The 21,678-nt window shown below is 43.6% G+C and overlaps 1 protein-coding gene across 9 annotated transcripts in view; it reads right to left on the bottom strand.

Annotated features, from left to right (window-relative positions):
- The window catches only part of mef2aa (myocyte enhancer factor 2aa), a 57,855-nt gene extending 39,286 nt beyond the window's left edge, over positions 1-18,569 (bottom strand). For 7 of the 9 annotated variants that reach the window (XM_030365370.1, XM_030365375.1, XM_030365366.1 and 4 more), the window contains exons 1-3: positions 16,649-16,822; positions 13,450-13,593; positions 398-624 (exon numbers count right to left, since the gene is read on the bottom strand). In XM_030365370.1, coding sequence (XP_030221230.1) covers positions 398-451 — 54 coding nt within the window. In that variant the 5' untranslated portion in view covers positions 452-624; positions 13,450-13,593; positions 16,649-16,822. Of the gene's footprint in view, positions 1-397; positions 625-13,449; positions 13,594-16,648; positions 16,823-18,262 lie in introns of those variants that run through there. The other 2 variants (XM_030365367.1, XM_030365368.1) reach the window with 2 other exon arrangements.
- Between the last annotated feature and the right edge of the window lie 3,109 nt (positions 18,570-21,678).

Genomic DNA, 21,678 nt, shown 5'->3' with positions numbered 1-21,678 from the left:
TGTGTGTGTGTCTATGTGTATGTGTAAGTGTGTGTGTGTGTTTACACTGACCTGCCTGTGTGTGTGTGTGTGTGTGTGTGTGTGTGTGTGTGTGTGTGTGTGTGTGTGTGTGTGTGTGTGTGTGTGTGTGTGTGTGTGTGTGTACGTGTATGTGCAAGTGTGTGTTAAGACTGACCGGCCTGTGTTTGTGCGTGTTTGTTTGTGTTTGTGTATATTTATGTGTGTGTGTTTGTGTTTTAAGGCATGGGAGTGTGTGAGTGTGTATGTGTTAAAACTGACCTGCCTGTGTGTGTGTGTGTGTGTGTGTGTGTGTGTGTGTGTGTGTGTGTGTGTGTGTGTGTGTGTGTGTGTGTGTGTGTGTGTGTGTGTGTGCGTGCGTGCGTGCGGTAACACTGACCTGCCTGTTCCTCTCGTCCATGATCCTGGTGATCTGTATCTTCTTCCTCCCCATGGCTGCGTCCTGTCCGCTTTCTCCGACACCTCGACAATATCAGAACAAACAACCAAGCTCTCTTCTCGCCCTCGCTCTTCTTCTAGCACATTGTACAGCACTCTTCTCTCGCCGTCTCTCTCTCTCTCGCTTGCGCACACTTTTTCTATCGCTTGAGTGGCTCACACCACGACCTGGGTAGAAGAGCAAGAGCGAGGGATAGAGAAGAGGAAAGAGAGAGGAGAGAGAGAGAGAGAGAGAGAGAGAGAGAGAGAGAGAGAGAGAGAGAGAGAGAGAGAGAGAGAGAGAGAGAGAGAGAGATGGGAGAAAAGAGAGAAAGAAAACCGAGAGAGTTAATACAACACTTAGCATAACAGCGCTCATGTTTCTGAAGGCACATCAAAGAATGGGAGAGCTCTGTGTTGCCTTCTCTCCAGTGCATCCAGGGAGGATGGGAGCCCCGTGAGGTCTTCTTATCTGCCCAGCTGCACTTCCACCGCAGCTGGAGTCAATGGAAGCCCAAGCTTCTCACTTAACGGCAGCGCAGCGGTGTAAACAGGACCTGCCTCGTGCAGTCCAATCATTCAAACTACAAAGAGGGAACGGGCATATACAATGCATGCCTTGCAGATCCAGACAAAAGTGAAAAAAAGGCCCAACAATTCGAATACGATTTTGAATTAGGCATACACAATCGATCAGAGATAGATTGATATAACATATTAGAGAAGTTATGCATTCAACAACACAAATAATGAAAGTCATGGAAAAGTCATGACCCATCAAACCATCAATCTCAAATTTCCCAAAACGCTAAACTGAATACGGAGTTGTATTGTTCTGGATGTATAAATGTTATCCGACACCCTAAAGGGTTAAAATCCTTTGGTTCCTTTCAAACTGGCTGACAGCAATTTGTGATTGAGCCGCTGGTGTGCAGCATTATCGGTGTTAGGTCCCCAAGGTGGCAATCTAGGTTGTCTTGGATATAATTAATGTCTTCTTTGAATGACACCCTGTAACTTTGGCAAATGATCCTACAGTAAAACACGTTGTTGAGAAAGCTGTTATGTTGCCAAACATAAACGGCTTATTCTAGTTCACCAAAACCATAGTTCTACTCATATGTTCTGAGGCTTATAGAACAAACAACGGTGATAATTCCCCCATTACTCACCCTATGGGAAACCATGCTGGCTCCACTTAAGGAAAGACAAGCTTTTATAATACAACGTCTCATAGTCCCATACCATGGGGAAGGTACCAGTGGTTCCGTCCGAGCCTGATACCATGAGTACCCTTACTCTGTCCTCCTCCTCAGTCCCCAGCTAGCCCACGCCCAGGGGACGCATCCATCACTGACACCCAGCGCTCGGCAAAAAAACGAAACGTCTAAACACCTTTTCCCCCTATGGATAGAAAATGCAGAGAGGTGAGGTCCGTCATCACCACAGGTTGACGGTGGAGTCAGCTGTTATGGGCTGCGCGAGGCCTTCGGTCCCTGACTGGCAGGGAAAGCCAAAATGACCCGTTCTGGTGGCACACGGTCATTATGGGTTACAGATGGACTGGCATTATGGTGTCTGGCTGTCTGAATCGGAGCCCCACTGTGGCGAAACCCGCCTGAGATCACCTAGGTAACTACCCACGCATGGCTGTCGACGCTAGGAAACTAACCACACAAACCACATCACAACAGGCACAGAGCACAACAATGTTTCAATTACAACGTCCAAAATGTTCTGCTACTTTATAGACACTATGTATATATGTATATCTATACAAACTCATATACACCCTTAATAGAAATATATATATATAAATAAATGCATACATATATTATATATATATATATATATATATATATATATATATATATATATATATATATATATATATATACATATTTACAAACACATACAGACTTTATATATAAATATGTGTGTGTGTATATATATATATGTATTATGTATTACTCACAACTACTCACATATTATGGAACCGTAACTATTCACACTTCTGACATAACTTCCTAAAAACAGGGTGGGATGATCAATATGAAATGTACAAAATGATTGTCAGAGATGAGAGCATGTTGTGACGTGTGACACTCCTCCCAGCGAGAGGAGATGTGTAACATTTGAATCATGATGTGGGTGCGTTAGTGTGTGTGTGAGTTGATACTAAGACAGAAAGACAGAGTGAAAAGATAGTGAAAGACATGAATGAGATGAAAGCCAGGTGCAAAGAGAAGGATGTTCGCGCCTACAGGAGGAAGCCTGCTTACCTACAACCGACCTCATAGAATAAAGTTGTAAGAAACGTCAAAAACATGGGTTCAAACTAATGCCTTCGTGTCTGTCCATGTCTCGTTGGCTCAATGTGAAGGCTGATGGTTTTAAATGTAAATGAAACCAGTAGGCCTTAACGCCGTTGGCATACACAGCCCTGAGAGAATGCATCTCATCCCATACCTTTGAAAAGACCTTGATCTCCCCCACCTGGCCCGCTCTGATGCTAACCAGTCCAGCATTCCTCAAAGGTGCTTACCCGACGTTTGTCCCTAAGAGATCAATGGACTGTGTCACCATAGAAACGATCACATCAGCTTGACAAAAAAGGAAAATAAATCAATGTCACCCACACCCTACCTACAAAATGAACACGTAATAGATTCAGAATGTTTCAATATTGAACAAAACAAGACAATTCATCTCTTCTTCTTCTTCTTCTTCTTCTTCTTCTTCTTCTTCTTCTTCTTCTTCTTCTTCTTCTTCTTCTTCATCTCCTTGATGGTTTTGGGTCAGGTTGATTTGGCTGGCATGTAAGTGGCTCATTGAGAAGAGGCCATGAGGAGGCTCTGTCAGTCCCCTCCCTTGGGCCAAACCTTTGGGAGACTGGGAGGCTGGATGTCAGAGGTGGCCCTTTCGCACTCAATAAAACATGCTCAACTCCCAGTGTAATTACTCAACTCCGTACACCCCCCTCCCCTCTGATGGCAGGCCCTGTGCGTGTGAGCCACCGAGCACTCTCTCACGGCCGCAGCACTGCTTACTCACGTCTAAGCTGCTCCTAAAGGGAAACTGATAACCAGGTTTATGTGCTTTACTTGTTTCATCAACGTGAAGCCAAATCTACAAATCATCAAGAGTTAAATGAACAGTGTTTGATTAAAGAAAAATAAAACAAACAAATCCAAACCCATGTGGCGATATAAAGACCCATGGACAGCGGCCAAGTTGTGAGCCCCGCCAGTTCAGATTCCTGTGTGCAGCGGCCGTAGTCGCGGTCTTCTACCGGAGAACGTGGGCAGACAACACACCATTTCCTGCCCCTCACTTCCTGTTATTCGGGACGCTACTATATGCCCCCCACCATGGAGGGAGGCGGAGCGAGTCGGGGAGCAGGGTCCAGAAAGGGGAGGGGCCACCTTAGGGCAACCCCCCCGTCCCGTCCCGTCCTCAACACACACACCCCTCCTTATTGCCTTCCTGCCTGCTAGTCTGAGACTAAACAACAACAGCAACTCATCTCCTGTGGCTTTGCACTGCCTACTTATGAAATTTACTCCAAGGACCATTGCGCACAACGGACAACGTGCAACACTGCACCGAGGCGGGTTTTCTTTTTTTTTTAAGAAGAGCGGCCTACTCTCATTGACCAGAAGTGATGATGGCCCTGATGGATGGATCGCAGCTATCCATCAAGAGGCCGGTGTTCATTCAACAACAAGCTGAAGAGGTAGCACGTTAAAGACAAGAGAAGAAAGACCTGCTAATCCTTGGAGGGGCCTTGATTTAGGTGTAACACCCGCGCAGATGTAGCGCTGCTAATGTATTGACGTGTGGCTGGTGTCTACCCCCCGGCTGCTGGGGGCTTTGAGGGCCTGGAGCACAAGAGCCTGAATCCAGCCTTTCTCTTGATGTGTGATAGTCAAGCCGTAATGCACTCTTAAGAGCAACGGGAAATTAATATTGTCCTATTTGTTCCTCCTTTCATCATGCTGTGCTGTACCTGTATTTTTTTTTTCTTAAAGAGAGTCTGTTGGCCTGAGGGGGGTTGGTGGGGGGTGAGGGGTGGGTGGGGGGTGGAAGAGAGCCAGCCCCAATTTCTCTCCTCGTTTCCCTTTGTGAGATCTTGCTTATCTTCCGTTCCAGCAATGAAAGGCAGAATCTTGGCCCCGGCAGCATCGCTAGTGTTAATGTCACATGATGCTAATCTGACACACGGCTGATGCCTCAACAACCTCTCTCTCTCTCTCTCTCTCTCTCTCTCTCTCTCTCTCTCTCTCTCTCTCTCTCTCTCTCTCTCTCTCTCTCTCCATCTCTCTCTTTCTCTCTCTTTCTCATTCTCTCGCTCTCACTCCTCCTCTCTCCCCCTCTTGATCCCCCGGTCGCTCTCTCTCTCTCTCTCTCTCTCTCTCTCTCTCTCTCTCTCTCTCTCTCTCTCTCTCTCTCTCTCTCTCTCTCTCTCTCTCCCCCCCCTCTCTCTCTCTCCCCCTCTCTCTCTCTCTCTCTCTCTCTCTCTCTCTCTCTCTCTCTCTCTCTCTCTCTCTCTCTCTCTCTCTCTCTCTCTCTCTCTCTCTCTCTCTCTCTCTCTCTCTCTCTCTCTCTCTCTCTCTCTCTCATTCTCTCTCCCTCTATCTCCCCATCCTTTCTCCCTCTATCTCCCCATCCTTTCTTTCCTTTTCTGTTCTTTCGTATAATTTCCGAGGCTCACACTCCACGTTCCCTCACCTCAGTTTCCAAGGCAACTAATGAGATATAATTAATAAGATCTATCACTGGGGCCTCTGAACAAAAAAAGTGAGAAAGAGGCTTTAAGATACGGAGAGGGATGATGGGAAGTGGAGTGGAGTAGAAGGCTCGACCAGATACACTTTGCCTTGCCTATGGCGAAACATACCCCACCAAACAACGGCTCAGAAGCACATCAAACAGAGGCCTGAAAAGATCACCATAGGAATTGTGACAATGGTTGCAGGAAAAACCAACCACATACTTAGTCCATAGAAAATCCCCACAGGCAGAGATCTTGTATAAACAGCTTCATTTATTCAAACTTTATGACTTTATTGTGGTAACCTTGTGCCAATTAAATCAGTCAAACATGCTTTGTTGACAATACGTCGACCTAGCTGTAAATCACTCAAATGTAGCAAATGTGGTGCCCAGCACAATGCTGTGGTAGTCTGCTGCTGGAGGAACGGTTCATTAGGCTACTGAGGACTGCTGCCACAGTCCAACTCACTCCTGACCCGGGCTGGGAATCCCACGTTGGACCAATCCCATGTAGGACCAATCCCACGTTGGACCAATCCCACGTAGGACCAATCCCACGTTGGACCAATCCCACGTAGGACCAATCCCACGTTGGACCAATCCCACGTAGGACCAATCCCACGTAGGACCAATCCCACGTAGGACCAATCCCACGTTGGACCAATCCCACGTAGGACCAATCCCACGTTGGACCAATCCCACGTTGGACCAATCTCACGTTCAAACTGGCCTCCGGGTCACACCCGCCTCACGACTCGGCACCGGGGCCGTGCCGTGTGCCCGTTGGAGACAAGGGCCCGAGGGAGACAAGAGAGCTACTTATCACCACCTCCGAAATGTCATCAAAGTGGAAAACTCCCAGTAGGAGGCGTTCTGCTCCCATACATATAATATCTATCACCCCAGAAGATGCTAGCTTGCTACACTCTGGTTTAGAACGGTGAGCGAGGATGTTGTCTTTTATACACTGGACACGATACAGCACAGGTAGCCCATCAACAATGGGAGAATGCTGAGGGAGATGTAGGGAAAGTGATAAGTAAAGGACATCAGATGCTCACAGTATTAGCAGACAGAGACATCCTCAATTTCAGTCTTGCAGGGCTGTCAAGGGATGGGGAGAGAGTGCAAGGTGACTTTGAATAAGTGCCTTGGGGTTCCATGGGAAATTCTATCGACATTACATTAATATCATGTCTCACTTGCTTAAAAAAAACACTGCCTGCCATACAGCACTGGCTAGTAGGTAAAACGAAACAGACAACTCAACTTGTCTACCAAGGCTTGACTGGAGGATCTGCGGTTCACTAGACAAACACAGTGACATGATATTGAATAAATAAATTGGCGCTACCATTGTTGGTGCAAGGTGATCAGCCTACATAACAAATCAACAGCAGCTAAAGCCTGTGAATTGTAGTGTGAACGTCCACAAGTTTCACAAGGACATGATCGTGCTTGTTTGAGGTTGCATGTGTGTGTGTGGGTCTTTGTGTCTGTGTGTGTGTGTGTCTGTGTGTGTGTGTGTGTGTGTGTGTGTGTGTGTGTGTGTGTTGCAATAGAAACAGTTCAGTCATATGCATAAGACTAAGTTAGATCAAAAGCAGAGAGAGAGAGAGAGAGAGAGAGAGAGAGAGAGAGAGAGAGAGAGAGAGAGAGAGAGAGAGAGAGAGAGAGAGAGCATCGGCAGCATGGTAAATGGAAGCAGGCCTAAAAGAAGCAACCTGCTCTCGTCCCATCCCACCTCTGTGGTAGTGTGTGGTAGCAGCATTGTAACATAATTACTGCTGGGACACTTCTATTCCCAATGATCCATTTGCGTCAGTCAGGTTTTCGAGCCAGCCAATGAATGGATGCTCAGTTTCTCAAGGATAAAGAGATGACCCTCTCCGAACAGTTATATCCATTTCATGTGGAAAAGCTACTCCCCTTCTTATGGTGAATCCCTCGATGCATATGAGTACAACTTCTTAGCAAGTGGTAAATGATGATAACTTCCTTGATGCTACTGTAGGGTGATGAGTTATATCTCATTAAAAAATTATTGTGCATGACCATAAGAGAGTTATAATATAAGCACGGTGTAGACATATAGCGAGGGACCTTAGCTAACTTCTGAAACCCTTAAGACGCCACTATTCCAATGTGTAGCAAAGAAAGCTACAAAAAGCCCTGTACAGACCACAGATACTATTCCACAGATGTCCCATTCTGCTCTGTTCTAGCGAACCCATCACCTTAATCGGTGGATGGGAGAAACCGTCCTCAAATAGCCCCAGTTTACGTCACGCTATGCAAGACACCACCCTTATGACACACCTATGAGGGTGACCTCCATGTTAAACACCAAACACAGTAAATAACTATGAGTGTCTATGTGAAAGACCTCCATCACCAATTCACAAAAATTCCCGTTGACAGTTGCACTAGTCACTTCCTTTACATGGGATCCACGATAAGGAATTTACCAGTATTGCATCAACTGATGCTGACGTGACCTTAATAGTCCTTCAATAGAAATGTGCCCCCGTTATATTATTAGCGGGTGAACCCTGTGCTGTAGCTTTTTTCCGTACTCTGACTTTCTCTACTCACCCTCTCACAAACATGCCTGTGTGCACGTGGGTGTATAGGGGGGAGTAAGCCAGGGAGGCGGTGGTCTCGTGTAAAAATGCGTAACTTTCAATGGTTGCCAGTCATCTGTGTGGAGCGCCTCAACCGATGGTAACAACATGGTGGCCCAGTGGGGGAGGCTGCTCCGGGACACCCTCCTAGCTGTGTTAAGAGGCACGACAGCCTTTTGATGTTACGCAGGCCGCCGCCCGCAGATGGTAAACAGCCAGAGATGAATCAGGGGACGCGCCTCCTGGGAGGACCCGCAGCGTATGGATAGACGGCGCTGTGCATTAATGTGTCTTAAGCACAAGCACTTTTACCCCCGATACCCCCTTAACACCCCCTTAACCCCCTCAACACCCCTGAGCACCTTAGGGACCCACATGAGGCCCTCTGATTGACTCCGGGTACCTATTTAACCCTGGGCCATGTTGGGTTATCAGCAGGCAGGGTTTAACTAAACCCACATTAAGGGGCGCAGGGACAGAGTGTGTTATTCTTCTTTTTGCTAACGCACATTCCACATTGTTGTGCACGTGTGTTGTTCTTGTTGTTGTTGTTGTCTATGTGCTTGGGGAGAACTAGGTGCATCTTTTAAGAGAGTAAAATGCTTGAAAGGCTGAGAATAAATATTTGATTTTTCCTCGTGGCATCCCGATGCGCTCCCCTTTTCCTCCGTGCTACCGTGTTCCATTACATAAAAGCTTTATGAAATCCAAGGCACAACCATGGCCATGATTCATGGCAGCTGAGGAAGGACATTGATTTTTGGGTGGGTTCTTTTTTTCTTCCATTTCTTTGCAATGAACCATAGCTGGTAATTATATTGGTTAATGTAACACGATTTTGTACACTGTGAGTGTAGTCCATACATTAACAGTTGTGTTCTTTTTCAAATAAACATTACACAAACAAGAACAGAGTGAGAGAGAGAGAGAGAGAGAGAGAGAGAGAGAGAGAGAGAGAGAGAGAGAGAGAGAGAGAGAGAGAGAGAGAGAGAGAGAGAGAGAGAGAGAGAGAGAGAGAGAGAGAGAGAGAGAGAGAGAGATATACAGGCCTTGCTCAGTCTGGCCAAGTCTTGGCGTGGAATAGTGAGCTGTAGCCACTACGTCTGGGAAGTCTCTGTTCAGTGTTAACATTTCGCTCTGCCACAGATTTTTCTAATATTAAGATGTACCATCCTAATCTGCCACTTAACAGACTAACAGCTGTCGCGTAAGTAACATGCCTAGATGAATTGTGATTCATTACAGATAAAAAAATATTTCCAGTTTAGCGTAGTGGGGTTTACCATCAACAGTCTTTTACAACATAATATGTTGACTTGTTAAAGAAAACTGGCAGACTCCCGGCTTAGCCTCGACTCAGTGTGAGCCATACTAGGCCTGGCTTGTCCCCTCTCCAGGAACTATGTTTACAGCATGTATCCCGGACTGAGGATGACTGATGCCTCCTCCATCATTCTTTAAGCAATCGCAATAGAGGCAATAGTTCTCGGATGACACTCGATGAAAGAGGCCTGTGCAAGATAAACAACATCGCTAGCTTCAGACACAAGCTTAGACCAGGCGACCTGAAGCCATCGCTTGTGTGTTTCTGATCACAGCTCTGCAGACTGAACACTGCAGGAAGTGAATTTGAGAGGGAAGAGAGACAAGAAATCTCCACAAAAAAAGGTAGACCTTAGGGGTCACAGAATGAACCTTTAGATTCTCCCTTACTAAAGAAGGCGATTTGCAATTTCAGAAGAAACACCAAAATGAATACAAACGTGATTATTTTAGGATTTAACTATGATTATTATTCACTCTGAATTCAATGACAGTATAGCTTTGGCCTACTTTAAGAGAGCCTCAGTCCACTGGCAGCAGATTTGAAAATGTATTTTCACTGTGAGAGGAGTGTAATGTTTTCCCTAGTATCATGCTGCCACAACAAGCCAAGAGATGATGTCACAGGACCTTGTAGAGGAGATAGCTCTCTGACCAATGCACACTGTGTCTGCACTGGGCGAGGTCCAGAGGTTTTAACATCCTAGATCCTTTCATTCACTTCACACACTCAGCTCAACCACTAATCTATGACCAAAGAAACACATGTGTGTGTCAGTTCCGTAATCGTGACTTCCTAACTCCACTCCCCTGTTTACAGCAATTCATCATCAATGCTTGTTCATAGCTCCAGATGCCAAAGGAAGACATAACAGCATAAGACAATGCAGAATGCATGATGTCTTTCCCAGCAGAAACAACATGACGGACTGAAGCGGGGGGCCAAGAGAAATTGCTCCTCACTTCCCTTCCCTGCTCCTGAATCTGGTGTGTGTGTCTATGTGGTTGTGTGTGTGTGTGTGTGTGTGTGTGTGTGTGTGTGTGTGTGTGTGTGTGTGTGTGTGTGTGTGTGTGTGTGTGTGTGTGTGTGTGTGTGTGTGTGTGTGTGTGTGTGTGTGTGTGTGTGTGTGTGTGTGTGTGTGTGTGTGTGTGTGTGTGTGTGTGTGCGTGCGTGTGTTTGTGTGTGTGTCCTGCAGGATAATGAATAGAATCACATCCTCGCAGCTGCCACCAGTTCAGAGGGCTTCTCACACAAACAAAAACATAACCAAAAAGAAACATATAGCAGGCCGAGCCCCCTCTTTTTCATTTGTTAACAAGGCCACAGGGGCCATGGAGGGCCACAGGGGCCCGGCCCAGCTGTGGCGCCCTCGTCTAGACTACGTCCTCCCACGGAGCGGCTACTGGACTGGCTTGGTGGGGCCCATCGCAGGGACTGTGGCCCATCGCCGGGACTGGGGCCCCTCGGTTTCACAGCTGGCTACACTGCACTGTCCTGCACTGTCCTGCACTGTCCTGCACTGTCCTGCACTGTACTGCACTGTCCTGCACTGTCCTGCACTGGACAGTACAAGCAGGCAGTGATAAAACATTTGATTTCACACTAGGTAGGGTATGGTGTGGAAAGGCGTGTTAGGAAAAGGCTATTAAGACAGAGACTGGCCAAATGAGGCGCCATTATTGTAGCTTCAAGCAGCAAGCCGTCTCCAACAGCACGCTAAGTAACTTCTTTGAAGAAACAAGTTCACCATCTTAATAAATGTATAATATTTTGTCCCTCGGGGTTTGCCGCACTTTGAAGAAAGTTTTACTTTGGAAGTATTTGGACTGTTTGTTTGTTCATAATGTCAGTACTTAGCTGCCTTTATGCCCACCGAGAGGACTGGCTGCTCCTAGAGAGATGCTTTTTAAGATGTGCACTGGTATACATCAGGATTTAAATACAGTTGGGTATATTAGCAATCATGGGAGATCTTTTGATCTAGTAAATTAGATTATAATATATTCCTTTGAATTTGATATTTTCAAAGTCTAATTAAAATTCAGTCAATTTGCAACTCAGCAAAGCGATGTCTTCCTTAACTCAATTATGTCCTTTGCTCGATTCAACTTCGCAGTGAATTAAAGTGAATGTGTAGAGTGTCTACTGTCACCAGATATTTAATAACCTTCATTAACACTGCAATTAAGGTAAATGGCACAAGCGTCAACTAATCTACCCGAATTGAGCATGCATTTGTATAAATATATGCCTCATGGTTGTTTAGCAGAAGTGGCGCATGCAAGTCTGATTTTAGCAGCATTAGAGAAAACCAAGGGTGAAAGCATCTTAAAAAAAAAAATGTTATAAACACCATTACCTGCTTTCGCCCCATTGCTAAGTTTTCCCTCGCAAATCCCATTTTGCATGCATATAGCGTTAATCCCTTTAAAGCAGGACTCACAGGGAACATAAAGCAGGAACAACAAGCCACAAGGAACAAATAAATAACACCCTGCGCTTTACACCACACTGAGCCATAAAGTAATGGACACTAAACATATGCAACTATATCATCGTACAACTAAATACAACTTATTTGTTTGTGTCGACTATAGTTCCATGTGACAAATACTATAGAACATAGGATCATAGTGCTGGACATAGGATGACTGCTGCTGTGAGGTGAGGTGAGTTGTTAGCCTGTGTGGTCCGGAGCTCAGTGGTGTGTTGGGTGAAGCCTAACTGTGGCCCATTGGTCCTTTAATGGGCGGAAGGGCAACCACAGTACCAGGACACATGCGTAGCTTGTCCTCGGTCAAAGAGGCTGACCTGTTGGACAGTCGACTCTCACATCTTGTCTACGCTTCCCCTTCTTCTTTCAAGCCAAGTTTATTTATTCCAGCTTCAGTTTATTTACGCAGCCATTTATGACCCTTCAAAAGGCTCAGCCTCCCGAAACGGGGAGGTCAAGAGTGTCCCTCCTTTCAGGAGCTCTGTTCCACTAATGCATTGATATCTCAGAATTACACTTAAGTGGGCTTGTCTTTTTCGTCACAATAAATGGGGAGCCGTGACAACAAATCTCTAGTGCTATCACTGATTCAATTTCCGCAAATGTAATTAGCTATAATTTTGAAATTTAATGCGAGTGTAAAAAAAGGTACTTTTATTAGCATGGGCTCAGTTCAACGGCAGCCTTTAACATTAATCTCCTGACCAACGGCTTGGAAGTCATCGGCAGAGGACATTAAGGACCTGTCCTGCAAGGTCGCTAATGCACGGCCTCGCAACCTCATTATCTTTTGATTGGGCACACTCTGTTTGGCACAAGTCAAACAGATAAGGCAAAAGATCAACTAATATAGATATCTGTGTTATATTTCCTCTCACAAATATTCATTAAGCATGAAAATAAACCCTGTGGTCTTGCTGTGGAATTAAATGTCCTAAATATAACAGAATGCACTTGTCATATTTGTGTTTATGAAAAGACGATTGTTTCCCATTCAGTGTTCTTAGTTGACGCTAGTTGTTGTCGGTAACATTATCTGCCAAGTTCAAGATTCTGCATCCAGCCTCAAGGTCTCACAGGAGAATGCTGGAATTTCCACATTAATGGTGAGCTGCCAATGCACGATGAATCACATTGCCAAGAGAACTTTATTAACGAGCTCCAAGCTAAATAGACAGTAAGTGATACTGTTTATATGGCCAGCCATCTCAAATGAATCATGGCCTGCAGTTCATTATTGACACCTTGCCGTCACAGGCGAGGGAAATTTTAACCAAAAGTAATGGCCACAAAAACAATGGCCAAGACGAAACAAATATAGTCACTTAAATAGTGTCCAAGACAAAGAGAAAGAAATGTCTTTGATAAAATAAATGGTTGATTTCTACATCGCCAGAACCATACAGTTTCATCATTTTTTGTGTTGATGAAATTTTGTTCAGAAAACGTAATATTGTTTCATATTCATCTTTATCCCATATGATTTCAAGCATTGTGGTACGTAAGGTTTGATTCAACAGCATCCATAGGTCCAACACAACAAAACGCCAGTTTGAATATTCAGCCAATGCGCCGTTACGACACTTGCAGCTGACACCAGCTCAGCTGACCAATGTACTCCAGTGATACCGCTCATAACCACTATCTAGTGCACCGTAGAGCTGTGCCAGAGAGCCGCTGCCTCAACGAACTCAAACACAATCCACCACAATAAAAGTTATTAAACTCAAACAAATCTTTTTATTTCCCCGTACTGTTGAGTAATTCACAACAAAAGAAGAAACATTTTCGCTTACCAGAAAACCCAAATAATTGATGTCCTCCTGATGGGACCAGGTGTGTTCAACTCCTTCGCTTTGATTTATTTCCTCCAACGTTTCCTTTTTCTTCCTTTTCAGATTCAGCCGACGGCCTGCGCCTCCTTCCTTTTGGAAAGTGTCCTGAGAGGAGGAGGAGGAGAAGGAGGAGGAGGAGGCGGAGGAGGAGAGCGGAGGAGAAAGGGAAGAGACTTTCACTCAGAGTGATTCAGAGGCAGGGTGTAAACGAAACGCCAGCGTTCTCTCTTCTGACAACCGGCGTTAATTGCAGATCCGACTCGCCCACACACTCCACATTCCCCCTGGAAGGAGAAGCGAGACCATGCTGTGAGATTCAAGTGCCATGAGGAGGAGTGCAGTGAAAGATGCTACAGCTGCGCACTCTCACCACCAGTCAACACCTCTCCTCTGTGCGTCTCAACCCTGAACCCGGGAGCCCCGGGGCGAGCGCAGTGCCGTGTGTTTTTCTGGTCGCCAACATGCCCGAATCAAATGACCATGACCTCCTGTGTTTTTGTCTCACCAGCTCACTCATTGTTATTGTGTCCGCCTACACAACGACAGACACATGCCAACGGGTGCGTTCATGTCGTCGAGCTGGATTCGTGTTGGACGTGTTTTAAGTACAATAAGACGCGTAGTCACAGACCTGTGGCTTATCATCTCTTACCTTACCTTTGTTCATGAAGTGATCATCTATAAAACAGCTTTCATACAGATGTTTAGAGAAACACCCCTAGTTCATCATAAGGACAGGGACTTGTTCTCATGTGCTTCGGACAGCAAAGGAAGTACACAGCTCTAAATTTAGGTAACCGATGTCTGCTATTCACTGCTAGATGAAAACAATTCAGCAGAAAAACATTACGTTGGTCATTTAGTAGTTTTTTTGGGGTGTCAGAAGCCAATCCCTTTCTTTGAACTATTGAAATAGTCACTTAAATACATTTATATATATATATTATATATTATTATGTCTATACATATATTTTATATATGTTTTGGGGTATTTCAAAGCTTCAAATTATTACATATATTGTTTTTCTGCAGCCAAATATAACTAATGGTAAAGAATCTGTCAATTTCTGGACACACACAGACAACACTCATACTTTTGATATTGAATCAATAATTGAATGATTCAAAAATATAGAAAAGGTATGTTGTATTACATGCACTAAGAAAATATGTGCACGACTCCTTCATATTTGTGCAGTACTGACCTGACAGTGTCTCTGCTGGACTAATGCAATGCATGGAAGATGTAAAACGATATTCATTTCAGCACCATTAACAGAAACCACCTCATCGACAGAAGACATAAGAGGTCACATGATGTGGACCATGGGCTACAAGGCCCATTACACACTAGGCCCCGGGGCAGCGCAGAAACACATTACTGCAATCGGAGAGTGGTTTACTGTGTTGCTTAAGAAATCACTGGCAGCCTACTGGGACAGCGATATAAATGCCTTCAAAATAAAAGCTCTGCAAATTAGACACTCGATAACGACATAATATCCAGGTGTGTGGACCTTAATAGCCATCCTATAGTGTTTGTTGAGAAATGAAATCCAAATGTCCCGTTACACAAACAGATATTTTAACAGATCAATGAGGGATTCTTGAGAGGGGAATTTCATTACTGGATCACAGACAAATGAAGATACCTTTTAGATGTGACAGATAATATCTTTCACAACGGCATAACTGTTATATTTGGTATTCACAAGCTATGTCTAGACAAAAGATAATACATTCTGAAATGTTCCACTCTCATCTTCCACTAAAATGAACTGAAATGATTGCCGGTTCCACAATTGTAGAAGACATACGAAAGCAAGTTACACATTGGGAACGTATTAGGACTTAATGAACATCGTTTTTGTCTTGGAGGGAAAAGTAGCTTCAATGTAAAATGACGTAAGCTCAATCATGTTTCTATACAGCGCGTGGCCTGAGGATAGTCACACGGGAAGGTCATAGCCAGGATAACTAGCTGTCCTCCAAGGGTCCTGTTTCTCGCTCAATAACTGTGTCACTAACTGTATGTAACGTACTCCTCGGACACTATGTATTATCACGTATTTCTAAAATATGCAGTTATTGAATCAACTCAAGCATAATTTACTTAACTGCCTTGATTATATTTATATAGGCCTACATTCTGTTCTTGTACCTTTCAATCGTTTATTTTAGATAAGGTACTGTAATGTATACGATTAAAGGCTTACTAGAGGGACATCCTTGATCATTTAACGGCTTTGACCATGACACATACCTAGTTTGGTGAAAATACCATGCTGATGTTTGATACTTTGTGCAAAGAATAACTAAATAAAACGACTTTCCTACAGCTGCTGACCAGCACCACCTAGACCACAACACTTGGTACACCTGCTGACCAGCACCACCTAGACCTCAACACTTTCTACACCTGCTGACCAGCAGCACCTAGACCTCAACACTTTCTACACCTGCTGACCAGCAGCACCTAGACCTCAACACTTTCTACACCTGCTGACCAGCACCACCTAGACCACAACACACCTATAATCAAGCACAACTGTAAGACACATCTCACTCATATACACCTACACAACTACACCGTTATACATCCATTTACCAAACCTAGACCATGCAGTATTGATTTTACTATTATAATTATTCGGCAAATGGCACAAAATTATTTAGGATCTAATGATAAGTCCTCACTTCTCCACTGGTACATTGGGCGAATTTAATGCTGTTTGATGGTGGGCTATTACGAGTTCTCCAAAATAAAACCACTTTAGAAAGTAAAACGTTAATTTCATAAACATAGGTCTTTAATTTCATAAACATAGGTCTTTAAGAACTTTAAAGCTTACAGTGTATCAATTTTTGCGCTGGACCCGATGGAAGTTTATCGATATAACTTTAACCAACCCTTGCAATATCTTATGTACCCGAGAAAACAAGCACATTAAAACCAATAACATCGCCTTGAATCCTTTTTAACATCGACGCTCTAAAGAAAATTTTAAGCATGATATATTGTACATGTACTCCACGACGGTATATCTGTATCGCTCCTCTCTACGGCTCCCTCTGGCGCTCTCCCATCCACTTCACTGTACTACCAACCAACACTCTGCCACTCTCCTGCTGCCACATTGTTTCTATTTCCGTTACTCACCTTTACTCCCAAGTCAGACGCTGTATATAGATACTCTATATCGGTGACTCCAGTGGATAAACGTAATTTCAGTCACATTTACACTCTGCCTGCTATTTTAGGGAGCTGACAAACTCACACGAGCTGTTCCCCCTCTTGTCAGTGAGAGACTCCTCCCCCTATCTGACGAGCAGCCTACCAGACGAGGGAGAAAAAACAACAACTTCCATCGCTCACTCCCTCTCTTTTCTCTCTATCTCTCTCTATCTCTCTCTCTGGCTGGGTCTTCGGTCTTGTGTCTTTTTACTCTCAGGCTCAAAACAAGTCATCTCAGCGTACTGTAACCTAAGTGAGAGGCAAACTGAAGAAGTACCGTTTTACTTTATCGACGACATAGTTTATATGAAGTCAGTAGCCGTATCAAAAATGCGTTGGTGGTTTACTAACAACTCTTCAACTGTCTGTGCATATTAATTGGCCTGCTATCTGCATGGTAAAAGTATGAGAAATTAACTAAAATAAACATTTTATCAGTAGGCCTAAGTGTTTGGCTGTTGAAAATACGAGTTGAGAAATCAATATTTATTTTGTGTTTTCGATTTGACTTTTAATGGGTTAAATTCAACAGTGATGCCTGACTTAAACAACTTGGTAACTTCATTTCATTATTCGACATCGACATAGCCTATTAGACCAGATACAATTGACGTCATTATTCTAAGGAATTTTACGTAATTGACACTATCCCCTTCCAACTGCCGTCTCTAGCGTCTTTTGAGAAGCCAATGACCATAGGTAGGCGGGACCTAGAAAAGTCGCCTCGCAATGTCACGTGTAAATGGTGGAGCTAAAGCAAAAGGTGTGGGTTTGTTTTTACTCCGAGCTTAAAGAAACAGTTCCGTTATAACAACTAAAAATCAACATTTAAATGGTCTCAGATAAATATTCCTATGTAGGCCAATATACATTTACAATATATATATTTATTTTTTTAATGTTTTTTTTTTATATTATTATTCTTGACCAATAAAATTGTCTTCCACGTTTGCACAATTAAAAAGTTCTGCCCACATTAAATGCTAATTTGTATGCTGTGGTTGTTTGTGGTGTAAATCCCATTCCAGGTGATATGGAAAATGCTGGCCTAATACAAATTGTGAAATTATGTACATATTTGTGATTGTCTCATGAATAATTAGCAATGTAAGTTTAATGACTCACACATTTGATTTGTAATTAATGAGGTAATACATGGTTATGTGTTCTCTTGTCCTTGTCGTTTCACTTTCTGAGCAACACAGTTTTCTGTTATGGTGTATAGGAGCCATTGATGCCATCAGTTTAGTTGTATACCTTTGGACAGACGATGTTTGCCTTTTTTGATTGCTTTCACCCATTCTTCTTGAGCAGCTCTTGGGTGTTCACATGCAAGGACGAACTGTTCTCTTCTTCTCTGCGCCCCATCTGTAGTGCAATATCCTGATACAGCAGTGTTCTCCAACACTTCTGTGCAATTGATTATTCTACACACAGGCTAATCTAACAAGTCCAAGATAAACTTTGCATTCAGTGCAGTGCAATACATGCCAGCATGAATACACAAACAAACAAACACATTCACGGCACTCTCCATACCTGTGTCTCACCTGTGGTTGGTTTTGTCGCTTGAATGCCTTAACAGAACCTGCTCTTGCAACTTCCAGTTTGCTTTTTAATTCTTACTTTCTTCTCTGCACAATTTGCCCTTTTCCCCCCCTAAAACATCTCTTCCTCCTTCTAAACCGCCATCTTTTCTCCTTCCTTTGTTCCGCTCTGCCTTTTTCGCTGTACCTCAGAAGCCAGACCAGCTGGCTCTGGATGGTTTCCCGCAAGCCCTGGCAAGGCCTGCCTTGACACCCTGTGCCTAGTACCCTTGGTCTCTCTCGCAGGGTGGGGGGGAGAGCACGGGGGACAGTAGTTTGAAGGGTGTAGGAGCCCAGATGGACACAGCCATGTCAGGCATGCGCTATGTGACAGGGCTAGGCTGGGGGACTCTCTGGACCAGGCACAGCTGCCACTCAAATCTACAGAAGGTGTGAGGATTCTGTCGTCTTCTATTCACCGATACAAGCAAACTAAGTTAAAAGAGGGCGTATTTCAAAATAAACACTAGATACAACTGTGTTAGAAGATCTGAGTGCAAGTAGGCGTAGTGTAAAATAGAAGATGCTCATTAGCTTAGCTTATCTTCCGTCATTTTACAATGACTACAGGCTAGTGAGTTAGAGCAGTATTGAGTTAGTAAACTAGGCCTACATGCAGTCACCCAGTATTTACAATTAATAACCATTTCTTAATAAATAAAAAAAAAATATCAGCTCTAAGCAATGTCTTTCTTCAAAGTTGGTGCGACTTAACAAGATAATAAGTTGTTTTAGCAAGCTTGATGCCAGACAGCTGGCATTTCCAACATTAAACCACACCACAAATAGACCCAGACGCTGTTTCTTACCAATTAAAAAGGCACCAAAAGAATAGTCCTTATGTGGTAAGCTTTATTGGAGTTCAGACGTCTGGTTTGATAGTGTACACAATAAGTGAACAATGAAATTATTTGTTTGTTGTGTAAATTAGGCACACATTTTCATTCCATAATATGCAAAGAGGCTAAATGGTTTCAGTAGATTGTGATTTATTGACTTGATATTGATCTCTCCATATTCCACTAATTAGATTTTAGCAAGACTTTTGCTAAATTCTCTATGATAGCATCAGACCACACGACTTTGTCTGCATATGCCCCGGATGGATCCTTGATTCCCTGCGGTTCAAATCCTAAAATATCGTTCACCTTTTTAAAAATGATATCTCCACTCAGAGTGACTGTTGGCATTATTATCCATTTCCACTGAAAAAAAAAGTTAGCCAACTAAGTTGTCTCTGAGAAGACTGTAGCAATGTGTTGGAAAATCAAGATGAGGATCTAAAAATACTCGCTGTCTCACAGGCTGAATCACTTCTCTCATTACCCGCTGTAATTACAACTAACCCGGGCCTGCCAGCTTCAAGTATCCTAGAGTGGCAAGCAACTGTTACTGCTGCGGAGGTGTGCTATTTCAGACCGAAAGCCCTTACTATTGGTATTTTAAAGAATGGCAACACAGTAGCATATGCAATGACATGTGGAAAAACTTTGTATAACACATTGAAATGTGTTGCTGAAAATAAAATAGGGTCATGTACAAAGGGGTGAATGTATTGTAAGAAAAGTCAACCAAGAAACAAATAGATAAATAGAAACTGTCTCCCTCAAAGTTTTGCATGATCCTTCACCCTTGGAGCATAACTTTGAAATACTGCTGTAGGTTTTTGTTTCATATTCTTGAGCAAGAGGCAGTGAGATTGAGAGAAAGACAAAGAGAGAGAGAGAGAGAGAGAGAGAGAGAGAGAGAGAGAGAGAGAGAGAGAGAGAGAGAGAGAGAGAGAGAGAGAGAGAGAGAGAGAGAGAGAGAGCAAGAGCAGGAGACAGAGAGAGAGAGAGAGAGAGAGAGAGAGAGAGAGAGAGAGAGAGAGAGAGAGAGAGAGATGTGATGTTGTACAGAGGTCTCTCTGATGAGCTGATGGTGTCTCCTGAGAGCCCTGTGCTCTCCTGGGATAGGCAGTTCCTGAATGTTTTCAGCTCTTTTCATTATACAGCTAAATGCTGTCACCTCTGCGAGGTATAGCGGGAACTCCCGATATTACATTGACTTGTTTGTTTTACCATAACGTCTCATTGGATAGATGTTCATCCATACCGATGATAGCGCCGGCACGCTAATTATCTCTCCGATAGTCACAGACCCTATAGCACCATTTATAAAAACGCGGTCCCAGCTGTACTGGGCTCATTAAAAATTGAGCAAGGTCAGAAATTAAACCTCACTTGCCATTTGTCATTTTGTCCCCAATTCATAGTATTATTTAATTTAGTGCATAGCGTCAAATAAGTCAAAAACTGTTCAGTGGTTGAGGCACTTTTTAAAATCTGTTTTAAACAAACATAATATATGCTGGATATTAACTGGTAGTATTAAAAGCAACAGAGGTAATATCTGTATGTGAGCTGGCATGGCCTTCGCGTTTGCCTATACTTTTATTGTGTGAGTGTGTGTGTGTGTGTGTGTGTGTGTGTGTGTGTGTGTGTGTGTGTGTGTGTGTGTGTGTGTGTGTGTGTGTGTGTGTGTGTGTGTGTGTGTGTGTGTGTGTGTGTGTGTGTGCGTGTTTGTGTGTGTGTATTTTTGTGTACGTGAATGCATGAGTGTGACACTGTATGCATTTACCTTCCTGCATGCGTTCGTTGTGTGCATGCACGTGTGTGTTCCTGCCATAGTCTCAGCGAGTCAGCCTCTCTTCCTCGGCGCGGTGCTCTCGATGTACAGATGCCTCGCAGAGGAACAGGATCAAGCCAGGTTGCCAAGGGGAACGAGTGGGAGACGCCATTCACATTTCTGCCTTTCAACAAATTCTTCTTGGCATTTTGGAAATGACGTTGCGTCAAGCTATCACTACCGTAATTCTTTTGGACAGTTTTTCCAGCGAGAAATCTATCAATATCCTTTTTTTCTGGGGGCATAATTACTAGTACATTGTATGATGGCCCAAATAAAATTAAATATATCAATATGCCAGCTAATTTAATCCTGTGTTGAAGTAAAAAGGAGAAATTGCAGATGTAAATGTAAAACATAAGCCAAAGGAATCTACTACTGCAATCCATGAAATTAATGCAAAAAAATCTATAAAATGCTGCATTTACATATTTGTATATGCTTTTGTAAAAAAAAAAAATCACATTATGTAATCCTCTCAGAAAAAACGATGTCGATGGAATGCAGATTGCCTACCTCAAAACAGGAACCAATAAAGAACCATTCTATATTATATCTGTATAGCTACTGCCCTCCTTCTTTATCATTGGGGTTCCCTTTTACCAGGCATGGCTACCAACTGTAAGCCATCGGAGATCATTTGGCATTCATGTTTTACAAATGTATAGAGTAAAATCCCCAAATCTATCTGGCAAGCATCGC

Source organism: Gadus morhua, chromosome 9 (genome assembly GCF_902167405.1).
Source record: "Gadus morhua chromosome 9, gadMor3.0, whole genome shotgun sequence".
NCBI classification, from domain to species: domain Eukaryota; kingdom Metazoa; phylum Chordata; class Actinopteri; order Gadiformes; family Gadidae; genus Gadus; species Gadus morhua.
Note: the sequence above shows the minus strand (reverse complement) of the source record. Positions and strands in the feature narration are given on the sequence as shown.